At 45.2% G+C, this 21,786-nt stretch overlaps 1 protein-coding gene across 6 annotated transcripts in view; it reads right to left on the bottom strand.

Annotated features, from left to right (window-relative positions):
- Positions 1 to 2,292: 2,292 nt before the first annotated feature.
- The window catches only part of abcc9 (ATP-binding cassette, sub-family C (CFTR/MRP), member 9), a 45,931-nt gene continuing 26,437 nt past the window's right edge, over positions 2,293 to 21,786 (bottom strand). For 4 of the 6 annotated variants that reach the window (XM_086146537.1, XM_086146536.1, XM_086146538.1 and 1 more), the window contains 21 exons: positions 21,335 to 21,419; positions 21,036 to 21,116; positions 19,496 to 19,633; positions 19,230 to 19,355; positions 18,765 to 18,864; positions 18,612 to 18,685; positions 16,777 to 16,989; positions 15,604 to 15,755; positions 14,963 to 15,032; positions 14,617 to 14,774; positions 14,037 to 14,129; positions 12,701 to 12,803; positions 12,040 to 12,153; positions 11,628 to 11,748; positions 10,137 to 10,267; positions 9,409 to 9,487; positions 6,841 to 6,949; positions 5,380 to 5,483; positions 5,177 to 5,310; positions 5,030 to 5,092; positions 3,255 to 3,515 (listed from right to left, as the gene is read on the bottom strand). In XM_086146537.1, the coding sequence (XP_086002663.1) occupies positions 3,378 to 3,515; positions 5,030 to 5,092; positions 5,177 to 5,310; positions 5,380 to 5,483; positions 6,841 to 6,949; positions 9,409 to 9,487; positions 10,137 to 10,267; positions 11,628 to 11,748; positions 12,040 to 12,153; positions 12,701 to 12,803; positions 14,037 to 14,129; positions 14,617 to 14,774; positions 14,963 to 15,032; positions 15,604 to 15,755; positions 16,777 to 16,989; positions 18,612 to 18,685; positions 18,765 to 18,864; positions 19,230 to 19,355; positions 19,496 to 19,633; positions 21,036 to 21,116; positions 21,335 to 21,419 (2,386 nt within the window). In that variant the 3' untranslated portion in view covers positions 3,255 to 3,377. Of the gene's footprint in view, positions 3,516 to 4,297; positions 4,598 to 5,029; positions 5,093 to 5,176; positions 5,311 to 5,379; positions 5,484 to 6,840; positions 6,950 to 9,408; positions 9,488 to 10,136; positions 10,268 to 11,627; positions 11,749 to 12,039; positions 12,154 to 12,700; positions 12,804 to 14,036; positions 14,130 to 14,616; positions 14,775 to 14,962; positions 15,033 to 15,603; positions 15,756 to 16,776; positions 16,990 to 18,611; positions 18,686 to 18,764; positions 18,865 to 19,229; positions 19,356 to 19,495; positions 19,634 to 21,035; positions 21,117 to 21,334; positions 21,420 to 21,786 lie in introns of all 6 variants that reach the window. The other 2 variants (XR_015106140.1, XR_015106141.1) reach the window with 1 other exon arrangement.

The following is a 21,786-nucleotide window of genomic DNA, read 5'->3' as shown; positions in this document are numbered from 1 at the left end:
TCTATTCTCACCCTTGCTGTTTTTTTTTCATTCTGTTGTCCATTTTACTCCCTCGGTCTATTTTTTTTCTGTAGATGTCTGTTGCTATTGTTTAATTGTCTCTTATTTATATTTAATGATATTGTTGTGCTGTTGAGACAAAAGAATTTCCCCTATGGACATCAATAAAGTTTTATCTTATTTCCCTGTGTTCTCTCAACATATTTTCCCCAATGGATTATTTCATTTTCTGCATAGTAAATCATTTCCTTTGTTACTTTAAAAATGATCTATTTTCTTATGTTATTGATTCAAAATATGCTTTTAATCAACTTTTTCCAAATTATTTCATTTCACATTGTATTTACGTAGTAAATGATTTCATTTTTTTAACTTTAAAATCATCTTTTTTCTCACTCAAGATTCAAAGTGTGCATATAATCAACTTTTTTCACATCGATTATTCATTTTTTCATTGTATTTGCGTAGTAAATGATTCCTTCATGCATTTTTCTTTTTCAATTTTACCGATTCAAAGTATGCTTTTAATCAACATTTTTCCAAATCGATTCCCGATATTCCTGAGATCGATCTTTTCTTCGGTGTGTTCTAGTATTTTCCAGCAAGTGGCGCCATTTAGCAGCGCATCCTGAATTTTTTTTGACCAGCGGCAAGTAAATAAAAAAGACGTTGTTTTTTTTTTAAAGTTTCTTTTTAATTTCTTTGTTTATTGTAGTTTGTAGAAAAAAAGAAGGCAAACAGTGAAACCTTGTGTTTTAAAAAGTCTTCTGGGAAAACAACATGTAAAACGCAGTCAGACCGAAGAAGACAAAATAACAGCAGGTCATTCATTTTCATTTACAGACGGATGTTTATAAAAGGCAGGGACAGCAAAGAGGTTTTCTTTTAAGGAAATATTATGAAATGCATCCCAACATTTTGGATATAAAGTTTTCTCAAGCTTTAATTAAAAAGTTTTAGTATTTTCTGTGTTTTTTTTTTTTTTTTTGGGGGGGGGGGGGGGGGGATGGGGGGACTGGACAATAAATGGGACATAAAAAATTGTAAATGTTAAACCTCCAAAATAGGGGTGTCGGAGAGATGTGAGCCCACACACACACACGCACACACAAACAAACATACACAGAGTTAAACAGTCTATGCATGACAATGTCATGGCCAAGTAGAGGAGGCAGCAGCAGGATGACGACCGAAGAGGATCCAACTCTTCATCGTCGGCGTGAAAATTATTAGTGACGTTAAACAGGTGATGTAAGGAGGAGAATTATGGCCAGTTTAAATATATATACTGTACATAGTGTGTATTGCAAAGTCTAAATTCTGAAAAGGTAATATTTTCTAACGTTTTTAACAAGGAAGTAATAACAGAAAAAAGTGTTAAGAAATTGCATTTTCTCAAAAGTCGGACTAAAATCCAGGTGTCAGGTGACAGGAAGCACAGACTCCGTATTATTCGTATTATATCCGTATTATTTCTTTTAGAGAAAAGCAGGAAGTCGACTGAAAGCAGAGTTCAGTTTCAGAGACGAGACAAAACGAGACTGCGTCCCCCCCGAGGAGACGCACCGTCCGGGCGGGAAAAAGGACCCGGAAATCTCAAGTTCATGACGGGGTTCAGGCAGGGCCCCCGAAATCAAAACAAATATTGTCTTTTCGGCTTAAATGGAAAAAAAAAAAAATGTTTCCAATAACTTTTAACCAAGTCCTTCTCAGAACTTTGGATTCCTTCGCCCCTATTTGAGGTATTTTTCCCGCCAATCTCAGTTGGAAACACTAGATCGGCAGCAAATTTGAACCCAAAATGCTGTTTTCTTCTACTTGAAACGAAGTTCAAACGAAGAATTACTTTTTCCAATATATTTTAGTCTTGACTCTTTCAGTTATCTTTTTTTAAGATACACCAATTCATTTTATGCAGCTTTTTTTTCTTCTCTCAGACTTAAAAGTGTTGTGGGGTTGGGGTCCCTCTGGGCCCCATCCCAGGACCATCTCTTTGGGGGGACGGACGGGTCCGTCGTCCCAGCAGGTCATGAGTTTCAGCAAAGCATGACGGCAGACAGACAGCGGGGGGCGCCGGCGTCCGAGCGGCAGCTCCCTACAGTGTTTGTACTGGGAGGGTCGGCATGGAGACAGATGGAGGACGTACAATTTCAAGTGAAGATATTGAAAAACGGTTTCAACAAAAATAAATCTTCCACCAATATGGAGGCATTCTACAGGCAGGCACGCACACACACACACACACACACACACACACACACGGTGGCACATTTAGCTGGTAGAAGATGGCTTGGGTTGGATGGTTCAAGACATGTGGAGAAAGAAACGTGATTCATCAGGGACGATCCTTTGACCCTTCGAACGTCCTCACAAATTTTAAAATATTTTTTAAAAAAAATTTCACACCAACATTTTGATACCTTATTTAAATCATGTATTTCTTCATTTCTCGATAATTTAAGGGATTTTTTTTTTTTTCCGCAAAATATCAGGCGATCTATTGCTTCTGGGCTGAATAGTAACCAGATTCCTCAGCCAGAAGTCTCGTCCAAATACCAGAATGCAACAATCAATAATCGATTATTGGGATGAAATCCCCGGCGGATCCTGCAGCCCGACAGCGCCTCGGACTGCGCGCAGAGCGAAAAGTCAAAAAGTCAGAGCGCGTCCTTTCAGCTGAACTAAACAGGAAGTCTTAGGGGTTGCGGGCCTTGGAGAGCCTCTGGGAAAGGGTTAAAAGAGGAAAAAAAAAAAAAAAGCATGGCGATTGCACCAGAACGTTCTCATCACCATGGCGACCATCATTCTAGGAAGGGACTGAAATGGCTGCAAGGTGGAGCCGAGAGGACGGAAAGAGGACGGGCGGCGGCAACCTCTGATTATTCACTTCTAAAATAACGATTTAACTCATTTCCATGTAATTTGGTCATATTTGCACATTTTTGATCAGATTTTCATCTTATTTGAATCCTTTTAAAATCTTTTAAAAATAGTTCAGAGGTGAAGGTTCCCCTATGGCAGGTTTGCTCGTATTAGCGAACGACTGTTAATCCTTGTAGATCTTGTAGGAAAAAAAAAAAAAAGACAACAAAAACAATGATCTTAAAAAGATCTCCTGCCGAGTCACTGAGCTTCCGAGGCGAGAAAAATTCAGAGGGTTCGGACTTTTTGTCACGAAAATGTCGGGACTTTCAAAATGATATGAAGCGGAGGGTGGGGGGGGGGGGGGTCAGAGCGGAAATGCGAATCCGGGACTGAGGGATCATCTTGACGATCACGTGGACGGCTTCCTGAAATACTGAGGATTCGGGTTCCGAGCAGCGTCCGCCTGAGGTGGCCTGTCGTCCACGCGGATCCCGGCGACGCGGTCGGCGCGTCTACATGTCGGCCTTTACGAAGGAGGCGAACATCCCGTCCTCCTGCTCCAGCAGAGTCTCGGGTTTGTCGTATTCCAGGATGTTCCCACGCTTCATCACGATGACGAGGTCGGCGGTGAGGATGGTGTGGACGCGGTGCTGCGGGAGGCGGGAAGCGATATCATGAAATTAAGTCCGGAGTTGAAACCCCTTTCTATCCGTTTTGTGAATTCACCTTCCAAAAAAGCAGAACTTTTACGTCCTGCCCCCCCCCCCGTGGTCTGTCAAAGTGGAACATCCCAAATAACGTCGCACTCATTCAGGTACTCACTTTTATATTTAAATATATTTCCTTGCAGAGTTTGAGATTAACTTTATTTCACAAGTCATTAGTGTAGTGCTAACGTAGCATGTTGCTAAGGTATTTCCTGGAATATTTAATGTCATTTTTATGTGAATTCTACCTGTTTTGAGTTCATTTTCCTGCCAGCTCGGGGGCTGATACACTAATAAGAACGTTTCCCAGTTCTACAATAAAGTCAAATAGTAAAATATGAAATCAGCAGTGAGTAATTTCCCCTTTTTCCTGCAACAGATGGCACTTTGGGAATAAAAGTGGGTCACGGAGAGTTGAGTCTCTCAGCAAGGATCTGTGACTCTAATACGTCCCGATCGGAGGGGGGAAGGGGGTTCGAGGCGGCTCACCGACGCAACATCGGGGGTCGCGGCGGGGTCAAATACCAGGCCCAAACCACTCGGGATGGGTTTTTTGAAATGTCACCGGAGGGAACGTGGAGGGGTGCTTTGCTGGTGGGGTGATAGAGCAGTGATGGATGAAAGGACATTTTCACACGCTCCGTCGGCCGAATATAAATAAACCTATCGGCCGGCGGGCGAGGAGGAACATCTGGCGGGGAGCATGCAGCTCTGCTGGTACCAACCGGGCGGGGCGGCGGCGGTAAGACTTCTGCAGACCCACATCCGGCTCCGACTCGGCCAGGAGGTAATGAATGAACAGGTGAGGGGGGAAAATGGAAGGACGTGAAAAAAAGAGAGAGAGAGAGAGAAGGGCCGAGCCGAAGTGGACTGGTTCTGATCCGGGTCTACTTGTGCGTCCTCACTAGCACGCCGAACAGGCTGTCCTCCTGCTCGAGCAGCCTGGGCCCCGAGTCACTTTCCACCAGGATCCCGGAGGAGAAGACCAACACCTGCTCGGCGTCCAGGATGGAGGACACACGGTGCTGGTGGAGGGACGGACGGGAGGGAAAGGAAGACACGGAAGCAGGAAGAAAGGGCGGGGAGGAGACGAGGACAACGTTTAGGGAAGGAGGGAGGATACGAGGGAAGGATAGGAAGGAAATAGAGGTGGGAAGAAAGTCAACACATAGGAAGGGAGGAGTGAGGTGAGGAGGGAGAGGGGAAGGAAAAGGAAAATTATTCCAAAGTTCAGATCCAGATGGAGGAAAATAAAGGGATAGAAACAAGGAAAGAAAGCAAGGGTTGAGAAGAGATGAAGAGAAGGGAGGAAGGCAGAAGATGGAGGCTAGGATGTTAGAAAACAGTGGGAAGTGTTAGTTTGAAGAGGGAACTGAGCAACCGGAGCCTCCGGTTCCACCTGAGCCCGAGCGGCCCGACGTCGGCACCGCTAAAACACACGGCGCCTTCGGACTTACCGCGATTGTGACAACCGTCCTGTCGGAAAATGCCGTCATCACGACTTTTTGCAGGATGTTCTCCTGCGGACGGACAGAGAACAGCCGTGTCAGAGAACGCACCAGCGCACCGGCTCTCCCTGGTCCGGGAGGGAAAAAAAAACGCACCGTCGCCATATCGATGGACGCCGTGGCCTCGTCCATGATGAGGATGCTGCTGTTTCGGACGAAAGCCCGGGCCAGGCAGAAGAGCTGCCGCTGGCCCACGCTGAAGTTCTCCCCGCCCTCCGTCACGACGGCATCTGAGAACACACGGCGTCAGGCACAGGACGGGGAACGCAACGTGGAAAATAATCCCGCGTTGGGATTACCTAGGCCTCCGGGCAGAGCCTTCACCATGTTCTTCAGCTGGGCGATCTCCAGCGCCTCCCACAGGCGGTCGTCGTTACAGGTGCGCTCCGGATCCAAGTTAAACCTGCAGGCAGTGTTAAAAAAAAATCACTGTGTGTGTGTGTGTGTGTGTGTGTGTGCACATGTCACGGTCTGGTGTCTGAATGTTACATCCCAAACAACAGTGTGAAACAGATGCTGTCACCCAGCCACCCTAGGCTTATTTCATGTAAACAAGAGCTATAAACACACACATTTATCTGAGTGCCATGAGTCCGGATTAATAGCACATGATCTTGTTTGCTGTATTTGCATGTAACACAAACACACAGGGGTCGTGCGTGTGTCTGCATGTGTGTGTGTGACACAAAGGGTCCTTCATCCCTCCAGTGACCCCCTTCAGTCCGTGACGTCTGTGACTTTGTTCAGATTAGGTCCCGGCCGAGTTCCCACTGAGCTCCGACCACTCCTCCCACAGCTGGGGCTCGGGAGTTGTCGCGGCAGCAGAGGCTCCCAGGGACGGACGCTCCTGAACGCACCGCTCACTGATCGGGCAGTGTTGTGTTTGTTCACTTCCACTAATGTTCCTACAGACGCCAATATAAGCTTATCATTCTCCTCTCAGCAGCAGCAGCAGCACCTCACTGTAGGTTCCATCAGTCCATTTCTACATCCTCACCGACAGGAAGTGGCGCAGATCTACGAATGGCATAGCCACTCGTAGCATAAGGAGAGGCACTACAAGCACTTTTCTCCGAAACTACACAACTAGGAGATGAAATAAACATTGGCCGGTGGGTCCTGTTGGGCAAAGTTCCCTGTGTGCACTGGAGATCATTCACGGACGTTTTAGATCCTATGACGAACAGACCCAAGGACGACCATCAACATCTGAAAGCGTTGTGTTGACGCTCGAGTTCAGGAATCCTGAAAACACACATTTGTGCGTCGTCCCCAACCTAATCACAGCTGTTCATTGTCAGAGGGAGCGCTTCGAATCCCCCAAATCATAGAACATACAGAGAAAATCATCGCACGCTTGTTCTTTTTCCCAGCAGTGGAACATGAAGCCAAACATGGCTGATAATCCAAGTCTATTTAAGGACATAATATTCAGTTTGGGATCATCTGATTTTCTCCATATTTTTTTTTTTTTTTCTAGTTGATTACACGAAGACTTTTTTTCTTTCAAGTAGCCGTGCGTTTCTGGCCATCTGTCAAATTTCAAAACTAAAAGCAGAGGAGGCAGAAATCCAACCGAAACACGCCGGCTCGTTTTTCTCCGCTCGTTCCAAAACAAACAGCCAGGTCGGCGTTTGACTCCCGCTTCCTCTGAGGTTCTCCGGAGTCGACCCGGGGCCAACCTTTGAGGATTTGACTCAAATATAAATACGATAACAAAGAAAAAAAACGCGGCTCGGTGCGAACGCGTGTCCACGCACCTTATCGATCCGCTGAACAACACCGGGTCCTGGAGGATGATGGACAGCCGAGACCGGAGCGTCTGCAGGGGGAGCTTGCAGATGTCGATGCCGTCGATGATGATCTTCCCTGCGTAGAACCGGCGGCGAAAACATTTGAGACGTCAGCGGTTTCAGGGGAAGGGAATTACAAAGCGCGGTTCGTGCAGTTTGTCCGTTCGTCTCAACTTTCAACTCTTGGGAGAGTGCGGGAAATCGTCAGCGAGAGAAGGATCTAAAAGTAAATCCCTGATTAATGTCGCTAAACGTTTGCACCTTTAACAGGGGTTTGGGTAAAATACACTGGATGGCTAATGGTTGAAGGCGAAAATTGGAGTTTGAACAAGATTTCCCCTAAGTAAGCAGGTTGCTGCAGATGCAGGCACTGTTTTAGGACCACAGTTCTTGAGCCACAATTCAGGAATTTTCTTTTTAAGATTTAAATGTGTTTTGTAGTTGTTGGTTCTGTTCCTTAAAAAAAACAACAGGTTCTGGAAATGCATCATTATCAGAAGAAACGCCCAGAGTTCTAGAACACCAGTTCCTGAAGCTGAAGCTGAGGTCCTGCTGGCTCATGTTGAAATATAACTGTAAAAAAAAAAAGACAAAGAAAAAAAACCCTGCATCCATAACAGCTGTCTAAAAAAGTTCTTAATACTATTTTTATTATTATTATTATTAATACTATTTGATTTAAACACCGTCTCTGCTAATAATTTTTAAAATGCTGTAATATTTTGTACTCAAATCAAGAATGTTCTGCCGACCAAAGAGCAGAGCGGCTCCGGCACCGTTTTACTGCTTTATAAGGAAATGCTGCTGACACTAATGTCTTAATTTACTGTTAATAAAATGTCTGACCAGCTGTGTGTGTGTGTGTGTGTGTGTGTGTGTGTGTGTGTGTGTGTGTGTGTGTGTGCGTGTGTGTGTGTGTGTGTGCGGGAAAGAGTCATTGTGTAATCTCGTTTTTGCCCAAATAACCTCTTTGGATTCATCGCTGTGAGGACAAACAGAACTTGGATTACGACGGGCTTGAGAAGTCCAATAAATACATTTAGAAAAAGGCATTTTTAGGAGTCTGAGTAGCATCTTCAACTTTGGACCCGTGGAAATAAAAGACTCAGAGCGATGTTACTACATATTTTGCCGGGTCCTTATTCTAAAGACCGGACAGAGGAGTTCACACCAAGGCTGTCCGGAGCAGCAGGTGAAGTCCTCTGGGACTCCCGCTGAAGCACCGGTGTTTGGATTGGAGATTCAAGCAGGGATGGTAAAATAAACGTTGTTCCTTCAACCTAAATACACCGCTCCAGAGCCTTTTAAGGGCAACGGGATGATTTATTTTGACTAATTCCTCTTGACCAATTACTATCAGGGAGGGGGTTCGTCTCACACCGCCAGCCGGTTTGTCCAGAATCGATTTACAGGCTGTGCGGCGAAGTGTTTGCGCGGAATCGAGGGCTCATTGAGCCGGGGTCGGTGGTCCGGCTGCTTCTCTTGAGTGAGATCCTTATTTTGGATTTAATAAGGACGTGGGGAAAAGGGTAACTGATGATCTTTAAAAATCTATCACAAGCATCCTTCTAACCGCGCCTGCTCTTATTTCACCGACATATTGCCAAGGTCGAGCAAAAGTCTAGCTTTTGGACCGTGTCGGTTTTTACTGCGATGAACTTTGGCACCGTCTGGCTAAAATCTCAGGATTCTTCCTTATACATATACGAGATGCAGCTGCTAATGGCTCCATTTCACAATAATTCAGAGAAAGTCAAACAACGGGAGAATAAACACTTCAGCCCGATGGTTCTTCATCTCCAGGTGAGAAACTAAACATGTCATGGCGCCAACAACTGAAATAACAACATTCTGCCAGGCCAGAAGAGTTTATGATTCCAGCTTCAGACTTCAGAAAGGACCGTAAACTAAAAGCATAATAAAGCTGGGAGTTAAAAGGGTCCCATAAAAATGGAATAAACAACACCAGCATTAGACAACCTGACATGTTATAGAAGTGTAACTGCTATCAATAATTCTGTAATCCTGCTAGCATTCTCCGATCTGATATATATATGTATATATATATATATACATTTTCTGTCCATCATGACAACCGGGTTTTAAAGTTTTAACCTTTTTTGACAGGAAGCGTGGGAGTGCTTGTGGTTCAGGGTGACATCTGCACCGCTAAAGCACACAGTGTCTTCGTACTTAGTTCAGGATGCACAACGAAATGCCAAAAATATCAATTTTTGTAAAACAAGAATAGAGGATGGAGCCTAAAACTGACAACTGACAATAACTTCTATACTACTACTCATTATCACCCCAACCACCTGGGAGCGATCACGAAACCGTCAAATATATAATCCCATACATAACCCAAACTCACATATGGGCAAAAACTTTCCAAAAAAAACAAATGTAGCACAATCCAATATGGTGTACACTCCGCAAATGTAAACAAAGAATTGATGCATTTATCAAATAATTCATGGGAGATGGCGACGTATTCCCGAAACGCACGGAGAACGCGTTGGCGCTCCGACCCACCTTCGAAAATGTCCACCATGTTGAAAAAGGCCAGGGATAAAGAGGACTTCCCGCTGCCGGTGCGACCACAGATCCCCACCTGCCGGGGGAGAAACGGTCGCACTGTCATGAGACATCGGCCGATAAGACGATAACGGCGGCAGGGACGCAGGGCGTGCGAGTTGCCTGACTTTGTCCGCTAGGTGTCAGTTCACTCTGGAAAAGGCACATAGCTGCGACCTCGGCGGCTCCACCACCGTTATTTGCAGGAAAGTCACAATCGTCTCTCACATTCCGGTCCCGACGTGTTACAATTAAAGTCTCCGAAGGAACTCGAGAGCGGTAGCTTCCCTTTTTCTCTCCTTTGATTACGTCTCCATGGCAGATGTAAAGTTTTAACCCTCTTATTATGTTAAGGGTCAATTTGACCCATTGGGTCAATGGGTGAAATGGGTCAAATTGACCCTTAACATAATAAGAGGGTTAAATATTGGCGAGAAATTTGACGGTGTATTTGACAGGTTATCGTTCAAATCAATCAATTTGTTTGAAGTCACGAGCAAAACCTGGATATGAAATAAACCCGATATTCGCAAAACTGAACTGCTTTTTGTGAACAAACTTTTAACGTTTCACACAGTGTGAAAGGCGCGCTGTCGATACGGACCGAAAAATGTATTAATATCAGCCTCCTGACACACACACACACACACACACACACACACACCTCACAGCGCCGCGTTTATTACCTTCTGGCCCGGCGTGACGAAGGCGTTGACGTGTTTGAGCACGGGTTTGAGGCTGGGGTCGTAGCGCACACACAGGTCTTGGATCTTGATCTCGCCGTCCTGGGGCCAGTTCTCAGGTACCTGAGAGGCATCTGGGGGTGGGGAGTGGAGATCAGAACATAACGTAACAGGAGATACTCAGTGTGAGACGTAAGGGAGAGAAAAACACAAAACAAGGATGCCGTGTTTGGAATAAAATGTAATGAAATGCAGTTTATGGTAACCGGTAACCTGCCATGTTTGCACCCTGAAGTCACACAGAGGTATAAACCTGCTTCTGATTGGTCAAACGGAATAATGCAGTGTGATTAAAATAATTCAAATTAATTTGAAGAATTTTTATGTTATTAATCTATTTGAACTGCATTAGACATCGTCCTTCTGCTCCCGTCAGCCCCGATCTTCTACCAAGGAGAAAAGAGTGTTCTACAGTTCGTCGCGATACATCTCGCCGTAGCATCGCTCCCTTAATCCGACGTGGACTTGGAAATTTTGGATTTGAACCATGACGTGGTTGAGTGTGGACAAACTGCCTGCTCTTATTAGCAATGCTGTTATCTTCCGCGGCGGTCAGGGTTAGTAATTAATAATTAATAGGAAATGAATGCATTAAAGTCCCAGCCGTTGTTTGAAAGCAAGCAGTCCTGCGTCGTCAACTTTTAATTTATTTAAAAGACTTTGGTAGACAGGACTTCATCACACTAAGATGTGAAACTTGAATTTTATTCTCACATACACAGATTGAAAAGAGACAGAGTCGAATACACTCTCAGAAAGCACAGGGTACTGAGTTTATCATATTTCTCCAAATCCTCTGATGGATCTTTATCTAATTCTGGATGAAGTGACTCCATAAAATCTATACTGATTTATTTATTTTTTTTATTCCCGTCATGTCAGACTTGAACTTCAGGTCTAAGACATCCAGACGATGTGACCTGTTGGGTCTGATTAGACCGGACTTCCAGCGGTACTATAAGGAAATGTTACCGCTCCACTCATTTATCTAATCCTGTTTACTTATGAGGCAGCAAACCTATGAATGTCAAGCAGGGGGGAAAGACTGCTTGCCGCATTCACTACCCGTCTCTAAACTTCGGAGTAAACCTCAACGCTGTCTGTTTTCTGTCACTTGGCACGCCGGGATGATTTTTTTTTTTTTTTTTTTACAATTTGATCTGTTATTCCGCTTGGGAAATGCCAGCGAAACTCCAAAGGCAGAAGATGGAGAACAAGGAGACTCCACAAGGGGAAAACCCAGTCAAGCCATAGGACTAGAACCTGAAAGCTTTTTTCAAAGAACCAAGAGTGCTGAGTCTCCACTCAGTCAGAGTTCTGTATTAAAATATAAATATAACATGATAACATTAATTTTCCTGAGTGCCAAGTTGGATATTTTTCAGCTGTCTGGTAGTTGAATAGAGATTAAAAAGGCAAAGGTGCATTTGTTACCCATAGATCCCTCGTAGTTCTCAGATTCCGTGCTCAGGAAGCTGTTGACCTTCTTCACCGCCGCCATCTGAACCTCCAGGTCTGCCAAGTTCCTCACAACCCAGTTCAGGTAGTTGGTGACCTTCAGGACGTGAGGAAAGATACCTTTGGCCAAACACCTTCTCACAACAAAAGGATCCTGTGATACTCAAGTGTAAATCAAGAGGAAAATAATAAACTGCATGATTTTCTGCTTTTTCTGTCATGTGACTCGCAGAAACACACAAATGAATCATCTCTCACTCAATTATCAATCCTGCTTAGTTTATATGTTGCAGATTTTGGGTTATTTTTGTGCAAAAAGAGCAAAATTAAGAATTTGCAGTGAGCAGGTTCTGGCTGCCCGGGTGGACGGGAACTGTGGAGAACTCACGGTGAGGGCGTAGGTGAGTGCCAGGCCCACCATGCCTTCATCAGGTAGGTCTTCAGGTTTATTCCAGATGGAGGCGCCCGCCGCCATCAGCACGATCACCGCTCCCAGGTAGTCCTGCGCAGACGGGACTTGATTTGAGTGTTTCCACAGCTGCAAACTACATGTACAGAAGTACCACCTCCCCAGAGGGTCTGTGTGCTGACTTTTTTCCCCCAGCTTGGTACAAAGCATTCATTCAAACCTGACCTCTGACCTCGACCCCACCCCAACACCTGCTATCGGGAGGATTTGATGTCAGAGTTTCCGTGTCCCAGCTCGCAGAGTTTGGTCTGTGGGGAATCCTCCCCAGAGAAGTGGAGCTCTGGAGCTCCTGTTAGCGGCGTGCCCTGGTGTCCCCATGTATTATGGAAAAACAGGTAAAATCAGCTAAATTTTGCAATGGGTCAGAAAAGCCTACATGTCTTAGGTATTCCCGGAGACTCCGTTGGCCTCAGCTGAGAGGAACAGTGACTTCACTAAAACGTGAAGTGCTAAAGAAATGACTTTTCCCCTGATTATAACAGAATCATCAAAATGCCCCCCTACAGTAAAAGTTCAGCTTCCTCAAGGTGGCGGCATTTCCTGTACCGCCGCAGCGGAGTGCTCTGTGACAGCTGCTCACCGTTCGGACCTCCAGCCAGCGGTTGGCAGCAGAGAGGAACAGGTAGGCGGTGTTGTTGGTGTCGGTCAGCTCCAGCATGCGCTGCTTAAATCGGGCCTCGTGTCTGAAACAGACCAAACATCCAAACCTAACATCGGATGACGTTCCCCCGTCCCTGCCATCATTGTCTCCCTCGTGTATAATATCACCTCCTCCCATGTGACTAAAATGTCAAATAGTCGGAACATGGATGAATAAAATTAAAAATCTGCAAATTTGAAGAGAAAAACGCTGGCGTCAACTATGATAAGGGCGAGGAAGATTGATGGAATTTAAAAGACATTTCTAACAAGATATGAGGGAATAAGGCCTAACGAAAATTCCTTTGCGACTTTTGTTTTTAAAGCTTAATATTGTTGTTAGAAAGTGGTTTCAAAATAGATCTGCAGGGCACAATAACGCACAACGAGGTTGTAGGTCCTACATTTTCGTCACGGCCAAAGCCCGGCGGCGAATCCATGGCGACCGATGCATGATGAGGATGGGAACAGAACCCTGATTGCCAGGAATCTGTCTTTACACGTGATTCACTTTTTATCTGTGTGCGTGCGTGTGTGTGTGTGTGTGTGTGTGTGTGTGTGTGTGTGTGTGTGTGTGAGCGCAACCCTCCCAAACCAAACCCCAGTATTTGTGTGCGACTGGAGAAAGTCCTCGGGGAAGTCGGGAGAATGCAGCGTGAGAGCTGTTTAATGTCGGATTACACCGTGGATGGGAACGAGGGTGGAGGCAGAAGCACAAGAAAACACGGCTGCTTCTATTGTACAAGTGTCACAACAAGTACTACGACAACAACTGGGCGGAGGAACAAGTAGTAATAATATTGATATTACTGCGGTGATCTGTGAGGCTGCAAACTACCATCAAAAGGCGGGCTGTCAAAGCAGTTAATCGATATCTACCGTAATTTCCGTACGATAAGCCGCGACATTTTTTCACATACACAACAATGCAGCTAATATATGAACTTTGGGGGGTGGGGGGCTAACGAGCTTCACGCTGCTAAAACATTTATCCTCGTCACATCGGACCGATGAAATGACCGGGAAATTCTGAGTCTGTTCAACTCTGACACCGAAGATGACGATTTTGACGGTTTTAGTGCGCGGGAGGAAGCCCGAGATAGCGATCGGCTAGCCGGTGCGGCTTATATTGAGGTGCGCTTAATAGTCCGGAAATTACGGTATTTGTTTTTCTGATTTAATTAAAAAAAAAAAAATCTTTTGATTTTAAAAAATATATTCAGACGAGAAAGTTTAAATATACTAGTCGGATGATTTGATTGTGGACGATAAGTGACCTGAAGGCTCTGATGGTGGTGAGGCCCTCGGCCGTCTCAGAGAAGTGACAGAGCAGAGGAAGCTGCGTGGAGTCATCGAGGTCCTGGAGGTCCCTGCAGGGAGGAGAGAGAAAAGAAGTATTTTACAGAGAGGATTAAAATAGCTGCAAAAATTTAGCTGAAGACAAGTACATCACATTCACATAAAAAACAGTTTCTGCCTACAAGTGGCGCATGGATGTGGGTGATGCGTTCAAATACAGCTGGGTTTTTTCCAAGCCTGGAGCTGAGGGAGGCATTAAAAACTCTAACCTGTGAGAGGAAAATCACCAAAAACCAATAAACAAAATCACTGAGAAATAATCCCTAAATGAGTAAGATAGTAAATGAACAGAAAAAAAGAAATTATGAATCAAATGTTAAACATTATTGATTATGATGAATTGTTTGAAAGGACTAATTGTAAGAAAGGGACCCCAACAAAAGAAAACAGATATATATGATAATTCATCTTTCAATGGCTGTTTCTTCTTTACCCCTTGAAAAAATAAAATAAAATTAGAAATGCATTCACTGTTAAAGAACTGCGGTTTCCACTGACTTGGAAGCGACCCTGAAGTACTTCTGGATGAAGTAGAAGGCGACCGCCAGGGGAACCAGCGCTCCGATGAAGTAGGGAGTGATGCAGGAAATGACCCCAATGGCCGATAAGCAGAGCAGCGTGGACCTGGTCAGGGACTCCAGGGTGGGCGGGATGTGCTGACGGAGGGACGAGCGGGACAATGTACGCTCAGTTTGAGAGAACGAGGAGTCAAAAGGAGTTTTCATCTGATTTCCCAGTTTGACGCGAATTTAAAAAACGAGCCCCGTTACAAACTAATAAGCACAATAATTGAAACAACCGCCAATCCAGTGTACAGATTAAAATGGTATATCTGCCTGCCCACCTGGTCGATGATGTTGGTGTCGGCGGAGAACCTGTTGAGGATCTGTCCGAGGGGAGTGATGTCAAAGAATCTGAGGAGAATAATGACTGTTCAATAAAAAAACAACTCAACTGATGACAAGTGGTTGCATCTCAGGGGTTAGCGACCTTTACCAATCAAAGGGCAATCTGGACCCGTTTCCCACAGTACTTGAACGCCGAAAAAAAGATGTTGGGTTTGAGGTTACTTTTAAGCAAAATACTTGATATCTTTTTGAATCCTTGTATTTATGAAAAAAAAAAAGCCAAACTTAAAATTATCCACCAGTAGCAAACTAAAAACGCCGTCCTCTTTCCGTGTGCTGTCATCCTTCAACTGGCGTGTGCGGTCGCTTATTAAGAGCGACAAAAATATTCTAACACGTTTTATTTAGATGTAACAAGATCACCACAATCCTCAAATTCTCAATTACATTTTTAAAAATGAACTAACTAAAATAAAACACATTTGAATTAAATACTTAAGTATTTTTAAAAGCCACAGGGAGTCGTATCAGAGGGATAAAAAGAGCCGCGGGTTGCCGACTCCTGCTATAACTGGTGTGAATAAGGAACTTGTGTGTGTGTGTGTGTGTGTGTGTGTGTGTGTGTGTGTGTGTGGACCTTATGGGTGCATGGATGATCTTGTTCAGCAGGTTGTGATGAAGGTTGGTTGCAGCTGAGAGGCCCAAGAACTCCACCGTGAGAGACGTGATGAGGCACAGCGTGATTCCGGCAGCGCACAGGATGACGAAGACGGTTGGAAAGGTTACATACTGACACACACACACACACACACACACACACACACACACACACACACACACACACACACACACACACACACACACACACACACACACACACACACACACAAAGGCAATAAAGTCTGATGAAAAATACGTTTTTGCAGTGCCTCATCTATCACCAATCACATCTATACAATATTTACATTTCTATTCATACTATTCATTTCTTTTTTACCACCCACATCATGTCCACCTGCTATTCTAAAAGCATTCCCTGCACGAGGCGTTTCTTTCATTTCTTCTATTTTGTATTCTAATGTATACATAGTCTTTGTTCGTTTATATTGATCCTTATTTGCATGTTCTTCGATTATCACTATTAGCGTATTTTTATAGCCTGTTGAGACAACTGAATTTCCACATCGTGAGATAAAGTCGAATAAAATCCATCTTATCTTGAGTAAGCATGGAAAATATTTAAAAGCTTATCTGAAAATCCATTGCCATTTTCTGGTGGTTGATTTAAAAATGGCGATGAGGAATGTGAAAACTGTGAGCTGAAATAAAAGTGGAGGCCTAACACACAGACACACACACACACACACACTACCAGAAACCACTTCAAGATTTTTTACAAGGGCATGCTGGGATCTGAGATTTACACACTATTCCTATTTTTCACAAATACACAGTTTGTTTTCCCACTTTATTTTTTCTAATGTTGTTGTATATTCTTGTGTATTTTCTGGGGATTCTGGGTTTCTCTCTCATACCCGTGTATAGTGGTGTTTTCCTAGAAGCTGCATGGAGAGCAAGGATATCAGTTTACTGGGAAGCTGGTATCTTTGTTGAACCCCGCATACGACAATGAAGGCGGTCACTTGTTGAAAACTCCTCATAAGGCCGGTGCTTCTCTGAGTGTTTCCAGGAGCTTTTCCCGGTCGAGACAAGAATACCCAACCACACTATTTCCCGCTAGGATGACTGGACGCGTTTCATTCCATGTGATCTGAATCTATGTACTTCCTGTCCGAGCGTGAGGCAGTACCTCTGAGTTCTTCATGTCGGGGAGAAGGGTGGCGTTGCCCGCGCTGCCATTTATGTGATTGGTCTCGTAGGACGCCGGCTCTGCGGGTGTGATGGAGGTCCAGGTGGCCAGCCAGTAGTCGACCGCAACGATGACGGAGTGCTTGAGCAGCTTGAACGAAACCATGAGGAAGACCATGAGGAAGCCTCCGGAGGAGAGGTAGCACCAGCACACCTGAGGAAGGTCGGGAAAAGCGGGTCAACGCCGACGAATCACGTCTCCCTCGTGTTCCCTCAGATCCGTGGACGGCGGAGTCGAACGTCAAGGCCAACCCAGACAGAAAACACTGGAGTGACAGCGGCTCGGAAGAACCCAGCATGTATCGCTCTGAGAGACTTTTAAAGTCCAAATCGCTAACGAAATGATAGAGATGCTAAACATGAACTACCCGACAGCTGGTGTCTTGAGGGATGGCGTGCGGAGTGGGCCGGGGGGCGTTTTGCCTGGGAATCCATTGGATGGGGGGGCATTCATTCATTACAGAGAAGGAAATTAGATAGTTTGGATATTTTTTTGGAGGCTCACAGCACTTAGCCTCTTATTCCTTTAACATGGTGTTCCCTTTCTGTCTGGAGAAAATGGCACTTCTCTTTATCTCCTGACACACGGCTAGTTAGATTCGCTCTTTTACCCATAACTCGATGTTTGCAACTACGCTTTTCATAGGTTTTTATAAATGAACTTCTGACTTTTTAGGTTTTAATTACCACAGTGATAACTGGCTCGTGGCGGCCAAGCGTTCATAGCGACGTTGCTTTTTTTGATCCTTCGATGTCGGCTCTTCTTATCATTGTGAAGCAGAATTCACCAAGCGGTGTTAGACCGTCATGAGAATGGTTAGTTTTACCCTTCTGAATGGATAAAATATTTACGCGGGATGTTTCCGACACTGCGTTTCGCCCAGGTTACTGCTTACAATCACATTTTCAGAACCGAAATAAATTTAAACCATATCTGAGGTCTTCTATGTCACGTCTGACCAGCCTGGTCTTTAACAAGCATCGGAAAAGAATTTCAGGTTTTGTGACAGAGGGCATCAATTGGGAAATATAACTTAATAAATGGGATTGATTTATACTAAAAGCCAATAAAGCATTTATTTGATATTTCATATAATATTTCTCAGCACATGACGCCTTGTACTTGAGTGTTTGTGGCGTGCTATCAAGATTTGCCCCAGGGCTTCACCACACCTCTGCACGCCACTGGTCCCAGGAGTCTTTTCTCCTGAGGCGACCATGAAGACCCGATTCAAGATTCACCATTTAGCACTAACGGTGAAGATAGATGACGCCACCTGGTGACTGACGGCGCAGTTAAGACAACGAATAAGACACGCTCACGAGGCCGTCAGATCCACGTCGCACATCGCGGCGGCGGAGAACCTCGACAGTCATTAGCATCTCCGTGTGGAGAAACCGGTACGGTGTGTCTCATGTCCGATGCAAAGGTCGCTGCTCCCCGTGAAATAGTTTCTGGTGTTACCTCCTGGGCTGATTTACGTTTGTTTTTGTTTTTTTTCCTGTGCAGAGGCTAACTGTGCTGCTAACATGCAGACGCGTGACACCATCCAGGGGTAAAACTGATATACAGCGAGAAAAATTGTCAAGGCCCACACATCTGAATGTAAAGATGGTTGACCGGGAAAAAAAACAAATTGGACCGAATTAGACCTTTGTCACTTTGGGCCATGTTTTCAACATCAGGCTGGCTAGGTGACTCCCTGACGCTTGTCCACGTCATGGGGGTTTTCGACATCCACGCGGAGTTTTCCAAACTGTCCCTGCGGGGTTTACCTTCCACGGGATCTTGGAGCGTCTGTTGGTGGTCATGGACATGTCGTCGTCTTCTTCCTCCTCGTCTTCTTCCTCTGGCAGGGACGAAAAATAAGATTGAGGATCGTGTGACTAAAGGTATGAAAAGGTTTTCTGCAAAAACAGAACGGGTACCTTCATCCTCGTCGTCTATCTGGTTCTTGGCCTCTCTGGAGTAGAAGGCCCTCCTCAGGGTTTTCCTCTCCAGAGTGGTCTGACTGTCCTGCTGGGGGTCCTGCACAGCGAGGCAATACATTACATCCAGTCAGTTGGCATCACTGTTAACTTCCGGTGATACGGCTGAAGTGAGCTCCATCAGTGAGAACTTCCTGGACCACTAGGAACCTTCACAGATGTCATACGTTCACTGTCGAGGGCCATGCAGTTTAATTCACCACAAATAGGCGTCTTTGTCAGGCCGACGCCTTAAAATAGAGGTGCTAACGCTAAGGGGGAAGGCCCCCTCTTTGAAGGACATTAAAAATAAACGCTCCTTCTCATCTTCAGGAATGTCGGGTCTAATTTAGTAGCTGATAATTATTGAGTCATTGCAACTGAAGCCTCATCTAAGACCCTTCGTCCGACGTCCAAGCCCCCGACCTTCTCCAGCTCGTGGTCCTGCCGATTCATCAGGGTCTTCCAGTGGTCGTACAGCTCCACGTCGTGGGTCTGGATGTCCTTCAGGGTTCCCTCCCGGAGGACGGTGCCGTCCTTCATAGCAATGATCTGGACGCCACACACAGGAAACACAGGCCTTTAAATATCCGCTCAGGATGTGTAAAAACGTAAACAATGCTCAGTGAGAGCGCGTGATCTCACTGGTTTTGTAATTATCGTGGGTCACCCAACCAGATCCCGCCTCTCACCCAGTCTGCGTGTGTCAGGTACTGCAGTTTATGGGTGACGAGCACCACGGTGCGCTTGTCGTCCTGCAGGAACTTGAGGATTCCCTCCTGCATCAGGTGATCGCTGAGGTGAATGTCGAGGGCAGAGAAGGGATCGTCCTGTCCAGACACCAGAGGCGTTTGAATTCAGAGACAGCATGAATTTCCAATAAAAAAAAAAAAGAAAGAAAAAAAAAGATTTTTCTAATTATACACTAACCCAGGGGTCGGCAACCCGCGGCTCTTTCACCTTTACACTGCGGCTCCGAGTGGCTTGGGAAAATAAATTATAAATATTTAATTGATGTGTATTTCATTGGTGTTAATTCCTTTTTTAACTTTTAGTTCTAAGTTGGAAGATTATTGTGATCTTGAAATATTAAATAAAATTATATTTATTATTTTTCGCCGCTCAAAATAACGTCACACTCGCGGAAGCCGGTATACCCGCCAGCCGGTAAAGTCCCGATTTGCAGATGCTGAGCGCAGAAGTTCAGGAGCAAAAGTCCCATAAACTGGGTAAAATAAATATTTATGAAGATATTTTGCAAATATTTTTTTTTCATTGTTTACTGACAGTGATTTTTTCCCGATTTATTTTTAAAATTCAGGTCAAGGCTTCGCTACACGCTCTGAAAACCCAAAGCTCAAAATGAGTTCATTACATGAATAAAATTTAATTTTCTCCGTCATACTTTGTGAATTTCAGAAGCTACACACTTGTTTATACAAAGTGTAAAGGTAATCTAAAGCAATTTATACAGCGGTGCCTTTATTTTAGACGCCAAAAAGTAATTGCGGCTCCCGGTGTTTTCTTTTCCGAGGAAACCGGGTCCAAATGGCTCTTTGGGTATTACGGGTTGCCGACCCCTGCACCAACCAATATACAATTCTTAATGTCTCCAAATATCGTACAGAGTGTGGATAAAAATACCCCAGTGCTTTGCACAAAATAACATTACCATACACATATTAAACGGTAAAGATTTAAACAGGAAGGTTCAAAATGTCTGTCGTAAACTGCTGAACGTCCAGGAGAGGCCTTTGTCCTGCCGAGCCCCGGCTGTGCCTTTGCTTTCTGGGAGTTATGTTATAATCATTTTATGCATTTCGCCATGACGTACGGTCCGGCCCCGGGAATCAGATATGGGGAAATTGAAGCAGCTGCACCTTAGCGGTGGGGAGTCGTTAATGAAAGAAAAACAGTCCCTCCTCGCCGTATCGAGAGGCGTGCTTGCCTCCGCCGGGCGAGACATTACACAGTGTGATGAGCGTCTAAAGGAATGCCAGGGAACGTCGGGCGGCTGGACTGAGTTCGCGGCAGCGCCGACTTGAAAAGGAAAAAAAAAAACACGACAGAACTGCGGAGAGATAAGAAGAGAAAGAAGGAGGGGACGGGGACGCCTCCTCGTCCCGGCGGGGAAAAACAACCGACAAGGACGGTGTCGTAAGAGAGAGCGTTGACGCTATCCGTCCGCCCCGGCGGAGCATCTCCACCTGCGGATGAAGAGGTGGGACTCACCAGGAAGACGATGTTGGTGTTCTGGTAGAGAGCCCGGGCCACGCAGATCCTCTGCCTCTGACCGCCACTCAGGTTGATCCCCTGGGGGGAAAAAAAAAAAACACCATACAGAAATCTGCCTGTTGAGATAACATAAGTAATGTTCTTGCTGGAATGCCTCCAGTTCTTTAAGGCTGTCTGTTCTCTCAGAATGCAACCGATCTAGCAACCAGTACACATTTAAAAAACAAAATATTGAAGGAACACATCGTCGTCCTGGTGACGAACAAATAAACAGATGCTTCTTTTTTCATGCTTACCCTCTCTCCGATCTCAGTTTGGTCTCCGAAAGGCAGCAAGTCGATGTCCAGCTGCAGCGAGCAGGCGTCGATCACTGCCTTGTACCTGAGGAGACAAAAAGGGGGATGCCTTCCATCGTCAATGCGCGCGCACACACACACAAACACACACACACCTTCAGGCATGAAACGAGGTCGCAATTTCATGCATCTGAACGAAATGATAAGACCTTATGTTCCCGGCAGAGAGCTGCGTTCCTCTAATACAAACCCACTAGCAGTACCTTTTGCTCGCTCTGAGCGATCTCAGGCAAAACTGTTCTCAGTTCTACTACCTCAGTGGTGGAACAAACTTCCAGAAGCAACAAGACTAGCATCATCTATCTCAACCTTCAAGAAACAGGTAAAAACTTTTCTCTTTCAGGACTTTTTACTGCGCTGATGCCCCAGATCAGGTTGGCAGCAAGTTAGGC

The sequence above is a fragment of the Fistularia commersonii genome, chromosome 5 (genome assembly GCF_037954325.1).
Source record: "Fistularia commersonii isolate RoL2024-O1a breed Wild chromosome 5, RoL_Fcom_v1.0, whole genome shotgun sequence".
Lineage (NCBI taxonomy): Eukaryota > Metazoa > Chordata > Actinopteri > Syngnathiformes > Fistulariidae > Fistularia > Fistularia commersonii.
This window is presented reverse-complemented; position numbering and strand designations above follow the sequence as displayed.